Consider the following 7,602-nt stretch of genomic DNA (forward strand, 5'->3'; position numbering starts at 1 on the left):
AAGCCATGGGGCATGGTGCGTGGGCACGCAAAGAAGGGAATTTCAATCGATCGAGGCATATTTCCTTAGATCAGTCGCAAAAAAAAAAAAACAGAGGGCCAGCATCTGTCGATCCATTATCTATCTTCTGAGGCTGGAGAGATTACACAACAGTCAGTCGTTTCTCTTCTTTGCTTGGCGGCCGGACCTCCGCCGCGCACGCCGCTGCCGCCCGCCGCTCTCCTCGTACTCCGAGTACTTCTCGTCGAGCTCCTCCAGCGATTTCTGCACCATCGACCATGCATCAACAATCAAGGAAACGGTGCTTTGCATTGCATGTACCGAGAGGGATAAAAGGCAAACAAAAAGTAATGTACGCACCTCCCGGATCTCCATGAAGCTGACGGCGTAGAAGGTCGCGGCGGCGGCGGCGACGATGCCGAGGATCGGGAAGACGATCTGCGCGGCTGCACCTTCCATGTTGTTCTACCGTTTCTCTGTTTTTTGTGTTTTTGTTTCCTGCAGCTGTGCTGCGGATTATCGGCTCTGAGAGGCTCAACTGAAAGAGTTCCTGTTCTCTTCCTCCTCAGCCAACCATCACCCAACCTCATCCAAATACAGGATGCTCTGCCTCTCAGGCTCTCAGCTAGTCAGCTTACGTTCCTTCTTACACCTACACCCCGCCGAAAAGAGATATTCTTGCTTTGCAGTATCGCGGCCACACAGCCTTGAGAAATTTTGCACCACAAGGCAGCAGGCACACACTGTCTGTACAGCTACAAAATGTTATCTTCACGTCTTTGGTGCGAAGTTGCTCGCTCTAGAACAACAATTTGCCATGCACGCTAGTACACTAGTACTGGTATTTATTTATTTATTTATTTATTTATTTTCACACAGTTCAGTAGCAGCCGAGAAGGTAGATTACAGAACTAGTACGTCGATTAATTAGAGAAAGCAAGCGAGGAGGGGGCTCTGATCCTCTCACGCTTCGCGTTACTACTGTTCTTCATCCTTGGGAATGTGCTTGGCGAGAGCGACGGCGCTGACGTAGTCGTGCACCCGGTGGAACGGCAGCCCGGGCAGCGCCAGCGCCAGCACCCGCATCAGCAGCAGCAGCCACCCTTCCCTGCAGTACACGCTCCGGGCGAGCTCCCGCGCCGACTCGACGCGGCTCGCCACGAACCCCTCCGCCGTCCAAGGGCTGCTCCGCGTGTCTCCCGGGATCTCCGTGAACACCTGCATGCCATTGGGCATTGGCAACGTTAATTGGCACCAGGAAAATGCAGAGGCGTTAATTTTGTTTCTCGATCTTTCATGTGGATGAAGATGGGTTTTGGAGGCGCGCGGCCGGGCACGAACGGTTCGTTGGCTCTCATTGGAAGTTGGATTTAGGCCACATTTGATTTATCTTGCCGGTTTTCAGGAGTGCAGTGTAAGGTCAGATTTTTCGTGACCTTACATCGTCAATGATTGCTGAGTAGTGAGTATCTTGCTAGACTTGTCAGATTTTGGCATGAGAGATGAACAAAAAAGATCACTTTCACTGGATGCCGGTTCTGGACTGTTCATGCATGCCATACACCAATTGCTCCACGAAAAATGGGCAGAAATGCTACGAAAATGTTTGTTTTGAACGAAGAGGGAACCAGAACAGGGTATGCACCTTGAGGTTGTAGGAGACGTCGAAGTGGAGGCAGAGTCCAAAGTGCAGGAAATGGGCGGCGGGGGAGCTCGCGCTTGCGGGCAGCCTCGGCAGAGGGTCCCCGGCGTAGGTGAACCGGAAGTGCCGCTTCTTGGGCCTGTCGACGTTCCGCTCCACGAACATGGCCAGCATGGCGTCCCCGACCCGCGGCTGCCCGAACGTGTACACCCCGGCCAGCCGGTCCGCCTTCTCCTTGTGGTACGCCATCACCGCCGGGAACAGCACCGCCAGCGCGCCGCCCGACCCGTGCCCCGTCACCAGCAGCTTCGCCTTCGGGTTCGCCTCCAGCAGCTCCTTCACCGCGTCCCGGAGCGCGTAGTACGCGTAAACCTGCATGACACAAAAAATGTCAAAAAAAAACATTGCACGTAGGAAACTAGCAATGCTCGATGCAGAGGATTTGGGGGGCACCTTTTGGGGCTTGCCCTTGATGTGTTCGATCCATTTCGGCCAGCCCATGTTGCGCTGCGCGCCGAGCGCGTGCGCGTAGGGCGCGCGGACGCGGCCCAGGCGCGGCACCTTGTACCACGACGGGTCCAGGTCGGCGCGCCACCGGGACACGTCGAACGCCGGCGTGCCCCTGAACGCCACCACCACCAGCTCCGCGTCCGGCGCCGCCCTGTCGCAGAACACGAACGCCTGCGCCGTGTACGCGCCCTCAAACTCTGCAAAAACAATGATACCATGCGTGTTCATTGACTTGATCTGCAATAGAAGTATGGCCATTATTCTGCTTCGGCTTTGGTGCTTGGTTGCTTACCGTTCCAGCAGTCGTAGAACTTGACGAAGTCCATGCGCCAGCGGCGGGTGACGACGTCGCGGATGAAGGCCTCGTTCTCGTACGCAAGCTTGGACGCCATGACGCAGAACGCGGCGTGGTACCGGCTGTCCCCCGGCGCGATGCCGCTGTGCAGATCGACGCGCTGGTCGATGAACCCCGTCAGCGACCGGTACGTCGCAGACGATCTGTCCGGATACTCCATCCTCCCTGTAAATCATTCAATCATACAAGCAATTAAGTTCAGTCCTGCATTGCAGCCGAGACCGACTGGCGCCAGATCCTGCTTGTGCGTGCGTGTGGAGCTGACCGTGGAGGACGTTGTCGATGAGGTTGAGAGCGAACTCGAGGGCGGCGCCGATGGCGGCGACGGGGCCGGCGAGCGAGGCGAGGAGGATCTGCAGGAGGAGGCTGAGGAATATGTGCAGGCGACGGGGGAAGCTGCGGATCTCGGTGCTGGTGAAGCAGTCGACGGCCCTGTTCCGGCCGACCTTGGGGGAGACGAGGAGGTGCAGGAGGTCCAGCGGGCCGGCCCTGTCCGGGCGCAGCACCATGTAGTCATTGCTGAAGCAGTAGTCGAGCTTGCTCATGCTGCAACGAATAAGATCAACTGTCGAATCGACGCCGGGCAACAGCAACGAGCTAGATAAATGGACTGCCGTGTTCACAATCGACTGAATTTTTCTCTTTTAAGAACACGGTCGATTTTTTCCCATAGCTGTTAGCTGTATTTACCTGTTGTGCTCTGCTATCCTCTACTTTGTTTTCTTGTTTGGGGCGAAAAGTTGTGATATTTCTGGTTTGGCACGCGCCACGGCAGAGTTGGAAAGCCTATCCCGCGGCATCGGAGACTTGCGATCGATCGCTCGAGCAAGGCTCACGTTGCTGCCAAAAGCATATCCGGGCTTCTGTGTCGCCGCCTGCGCGCGCGGCGTCCGCCACTCGGTGGCCGACGCTTCTCGATCGCGCGAATCTTCGGGCCTGTTAATTACGTCCCAATTAAACCCGGCCGCAGGGAGTGCACGGTGCAGCCAGGCCACACAGACACATTGATAGCTAGCTAGAGCACAAAGCAAAGCCAGGTCAGCCGGCTTCAATTCGGTCATCGTCCATGGGGGCGTTGGCGGCGTCGATCGCGTCGCACGTGCCGACGGGGCTGCTGGCGTCGCTGGCGTCGTCGGTGGCGAACCCCGGGGAGCTGCTGCGGAGGGCGGGGAGGCTGGAGGACGAGATCAGGGAGCTGCTCCGGGTGAACGGGCGGCGCGCGGGGGCGGCGGCGGCAGAGCAGGGGACTCGGGAGCGGTTCCTGCGCGCGTACGAGCGGCTCAAGAGCGAGCTCCTCAACGACCGCGCCTTCAACTTCGACTTCACCCCCGAGACCAGGCAGTGGGTCGCCAAGGTACCAATCCGTGCATATCTTAGCGTTACGTGGAGGATAATTAAGCTCGCCGGAACCGGACCAGGAGAACTTGGGTATCCCTCGATGGCGTGGCAGATAGAGCCGGAGGGCAATTGCAATTTCGTCAGAGTTTTTAATCTCAAAAAGATTCTAGGCACGGCCCAAGAAGGGCCAGGCCCGTAGTCAGTTGAGCACAGGCCGCCATCTCCTGGCCCAACTCTTGCTGGCATTGAAAATTGTCAATGACCTCGTGTCCCTTTTTTTTCCTCTTCTTTTCTGCAGATGCTGGACTACAACGTACCTGGAGGTGAGCAGCTGCAGGCGATCTGACCAGTCTTTCTATGATCCTCCTCCTCTGCTGCAAAATGAGTCTTCACGTTTCCAAGTTCGCGTCAATGTGTTTGACAACATGCTTCTTTGCCCGTTCTCTCAAAGGGAAACTGAACCGGGGCCTGTCGGTGATCGACAGCTACATGCTGCTGCGAGAAGGGACCGAGGTGGACGACGAGGACTTCTACCTCGCCTGCGTGCTCGGCTGGTGCATCGAATGGGTAAAGCAAAGATCCTCTATCTATCTTAGCATCTACACCAGCTAGCCCGGTAAACGTGAGATAATTTCAGTGAATTTCTCTCTTTCGACTGTTCTGCAGCTCCAGGCGTCTGCACTGGTGCTGGATGACATCACGGATAATGCCTACACGAGGCGCGACAACCTCTGCTGGTACAAGCTACCCACGGTGGGCTCTTGATTTACAGTCGTTCAGTGGAACTATCTATCATGAAAGATAAGCTGGTAACAAAAGGCAATGTTGGGTTGTTGTTTTTCAGGTTGGAATGTCTGCAATAAACGACGGCGTGCTGCTCAAATGCCACGTCCAGGCGATCATCAAGAGGTACTTCAAGGAGAAGCTCTACTTCATGGACCTCATGGAGCTATGGAACGAGGTAAAAAGTACTCCAACCAGAGGACATGCACGCATGACCAAATACACCAACAGCTTCTAACACGGTTTGCTGGATGCTATGTTCTATCTTGTTTTTGGCCAGATTGGGCTGCAGACTGCCATGGGACAGATGCTGGATCTCATCACTACTCATACCGGTGCCAAGGATCTCGCGAGATACAGAATTCAGGGGTATGCAAGTGCTCTTTGGTTAGCAATTTAGAAACAACACTTTCGCCTTTCAAAAGAAAGAAAGAAAGTTGAATGACATGTGCGATTTTGCTTAACACATGTTCCCCCCTTGTTTCTAACAGGTACCGTCGAATTGTCAAGTACAAGACATCCTACTACTCATTCTACCTGCCGGTGAGTCTTGGCATTAAAACCAGATTAAACTGCTTCAAAATGCAAAAGTAAAATAATTGTCTGTTAACTAGTTCAATCTTGATTCATCACCTTGACCGTTGAACAAACCTAGGATAACTATTTGGTGGTCATGAGTCATGACATTTGTTTTGAAATCTATAAATCTCTCTGTTATCAGTAATAAATAAAAATGTAGCCATTCAGGATACTGTACTGTAGAATTAGAACTTCAGTGCAGTATTCACCGATGCTTGGTTTGCACAGAATACGTATTTTAACCGAAAAGGCCACCACGATGCGGCAATGCATAATGATTCTGAGTTTTATTCTTCGTGTAGGTTGCCTGTGCATTGCTCTTGAATGGCGTGAAATTGAGCGATTACGTCGAGTTGAAAAATGTACTCGTTGAAATGGGCGTGTACTTTCAGATACAGGTTGGTGTGTCCTCCTGCCTGACTAAATGGTTACCCTCTAATACAGGTACATAGCAACCTCATCTAGTATTTATGACTGAAATGTAACCTAATTTCAGGATGACTACCTGGATTGCTTTGGTGACCCTGAAGTAATTGGTAAGGTACAAAAGAGTCATCATCCATTTCTCTTTCTTACGGCTGTTCTTTCTGGCTTCAGATTTTTACTGTCTCTCTCTGCTGTAGGTTGGAACAGACATAGAAGACTACAAGTGCTCCTGGCTAATAGTCCAAGCTATGGAACTGGCTGACGAGAATGAGATGAAAATACTATACGTAAGAAGAGCACCTATTTGACTCTTCAGATATCACACCTTCTGTGAAAATACGACCAAGTATGCTAACTGCCTATATTTTCATTAACATATTATTAACTTCTCAGGAGAACTATGGCAAATCTTCTCCAGAAAATGTTGCGGCGGTGAAGAATGTCTATAAGGAGCTTGATCTTCAGGTATAACTCAGTCTAACAAGATTTTTACTTTCTCTTCAAACGAATCAAATTTTCCAGTTCGGCCATATTCTATTTGGAACTATTTTGAATTAGTATGTTCTTAGCCTGATGGTTACTATCACCTTATCTTTTCCAAAAAAGAAGGACATAACTGCTCACTGATGAACTCTTCATGCAATTTTGTTTATCTTATGTATGTAGGACATATTTTTGGAGTATGAGTCAAGAGTTTACAAGCACCTGGTATCAACCATCGAAGCAGAACCAGACCGCGCGATCCGCGAGATTTTAAGGATCTTTCTTAAGAAGATTTACAGGAGGAAGAAGTAGACGGTACTCTTGTTTTCATAACGGTGCTTAGCTATGGGAGCAACCTTAATCCAAAGCTTGGGATGCGACGCGCTCCCTTGTACAACGTGTATGATATGAACTCGGAGAAGACCAAACAGAATAAGAATTACGATATCTTGTAAGTTATATGTACTGATCTGATGATCTGATCTCAATAAGAGTTGTCACATAAGAAATTAACAAGCTAATTATCCAGTTACCAAGTTGTGAAAAAACTGAGCAGGTTTAAGTTGTCATAGTCTACAGAGGCTAAAAAGGTGCATCAAGGAATTAAATAAGCAAGTGTTGCAGGGCCATTAGCCATGCTGAGCTTCCTTAAACCCTCTCCATCCCACACCTCCTGGTCTTCCGGGACTGCTGTACCCGGTGGAAAATTCAGAAAAGGGTAGTACTCAGATGCTTGTGGTACCCAATTACTCGTTTCCTAAGGTATGTTTCTCTTCTACCATTGGCCACTTCCAGTTGATCAATATTTCCCCAGTGGTGGCTACACGGCTAGCTGATACTCGCTGTGAGCCACACTATGCATGGTTCAGATGAGCTCAACCGTGTATTCCTCTGTTCGTGGATGATGCCAAGTTTTTGTCCCGTGATTGGAGGCCACACTTTCTTGTCTGTAAAGATAGCAGGGGAGCAAGCTTGAATGGAATTTCTTGTCCTTTCCCCCGTTCTATTCTGTCATCCATGCAAACTGTAATTAGTGTTCTTGTTGTTTGCCATGCATTTCGTGGCCAGGCTCTGCTCGGGATTGGCATTACCATTTCAACCACCTATTTTCGCAACACTACAGCTACTATGCTTACATGCCTAAAAACCACTAATTTGCTTACAACGAAGCCATGGAAACTACAGAAGCATAGGTTACAACTTGCAAGGACACAAATTAAAGGTGTGTCACGGCATCTAAATCATCGTTTGTTCCTCCCATGATCTGTGTATGGATTTTATCTGTTCCCCATATTCTGCATCCACACGGATGCTACAATTTCTCCGTGAATGACGGGGATCCTTTTCCAGCTTTTAAAGCGACTCCAAGTGACACAACACAACTAGCCGTGTAATGGAACGTTCAATTCCTCTTTTCTTTCTTTTTTCTTTGGAACACACTACAAACGCACATGCTCACAACACGCGCGTACACTCACTCTTATGA

The 7,602-nt window shown here is 50.7% G+C and overlaps 2 protein-coding genes across 3 annotated transcripts; one reads left to right on the forward strand and one right to left on the reverse strand.

The window, feature by feature from the left end:
* Nucleotides 1-818: 818 nt before the first annotated feature.
* LOC100841180 lies at nucleotides 819-3,340 on the reverse strand. The gene is made up of 6 exons (XM_024455558.1): nucleotides 3,198-3,340; nucleotides 2,773-3,053; nucleotides 2,445-2,672; nucleotides 2,096-2,349; nucleotides 1,646-2,014; nucleotides 819-1,218 (listed from the first exon to the last, which is right to left on the reverse strand). Exons 2-6 carry the CDS (start codon nucleotides 3,050-3,052, stop codon nucleotides 979-981), a joined length of 1,371 nt encoding a protein of 456 aa, XP_024311326.1. The 5' UTR covers nucleotide 3,053; nucleotides 3,198-3,340; the 3' UTR covers nucleotides 819-978.
* Nucleotides 3,341-3,482: 142 nt separating this feature from the next.
* Nucleotides 3,483-6,637, forward strand: LOC100844842 (farnesyl pyrophosphate synthase 1). Of its 2 annotated transcripts, none has more exons than XR_733267.3 (12): nucleotides 3,483-3,861; nucleotides 4,144-4,168; nucleotides 4,297-4,412; nucleotides 4,512-4,598; nucleotides 4,690-4,806; nucleotides 4,909-4,997; nucleotides 5,120-5,171; nucleotides 5,510-5,605; nucleotides 5,704-5,743; nucleotides 5,831-5,920; nucleotides 6,027-6,098; nucleotides 6,300-6,637. XR_733267.3 is itself a non-coding variant. In XM_003580678.4 (12 exons), the coding sequence occupies exons 1-12, from the start codon at nucleotides 3,574-3,576 to the stop codon at nucleotides 6,426-6,428; spliced, it is 1,206 nt and encodes a 401-aa protein (XP_003580726.1). In that variant the 5' UTR covers nucleotides 3,483-3,573; the 3' UTR covers nucleotides 6,429-6,637. The 2 variants fall into 2 exon arrangements, 1 of the variants encoding a protein (XP_003580726.1); XM_003580678.4 differs by having other exon boundaries at nucleotides 5,704-5,748.
* The last annotated feature ends 965 nt before the right edge of the window (nucleotides 6,638-7,602 follow it).

This window comes from Brachypodium distachyon, chromosome 5 (genome assembly GCF_000005505.3).
Source record: "Brachypodium distachyon strain Bd21 chromosome 5, Brachypodium_distachyon_v3.0, whole genome shotgun sequence".
Taxonomy (NCBI): Eukaryota; Viridiplantae; Streptophyta; class Magnoliopsida; order Poales; family Poaceae; genus Brachypodium; species Brachypodium distachyon.

What these genes read in the sequence shown, in the direction of transcription:
- LOC100844842 (XM_003580678.4), top strand. Translation starts at nt 3,574, where the DNA reads ATGGGGGCGTTGGCGGCGTCGATCGCGTCGCACGTGCCGACGGGGCTG. An exon ending in ACTACTCATTCTACCTGCCG is followed by an intron (nt 5,172 to 5,509) that starts GTGAGTCTTGGC and finishes TTCTTCGTGTAG; the next exon opens with GTTGCCTGTGCATTGCTCTT. An exon ending in ATGAGATGAAAATACTATAC is followed by an intron (nt 5,921 to 6,026) that starts GTAAGAAGAGCA and finishes TTAACTTCTCAG; the next exon opens with GAGAACTATGGCAAATCTTC.
- LOC100841180 (XM_024455558.1), bottom strand. Translation starts at nt 3,052, where the DNA reads ATGAGCAAGCTCGACTACTGCTTCAGCAATGACTACATGGTGCTGCGC. An exon ending in CATCGACAACGTCCTCCACG is followed by an intron (nt 2,673 to 2,772) that starts GTCAGCTCCACA and finishes AATGATTTACAG; the next exon opens with GGAGGATGGAGTATCCGGAC. An exon ending in TCAAGGGCAAGCCCCAAAAG is followed by an intron (nt 2,015 to 2,095) that starts GTGCCCCCCAAA and finishes TGTGTCATGCAG; the next exon opens with GTTTACGCGTACTACGCGCT.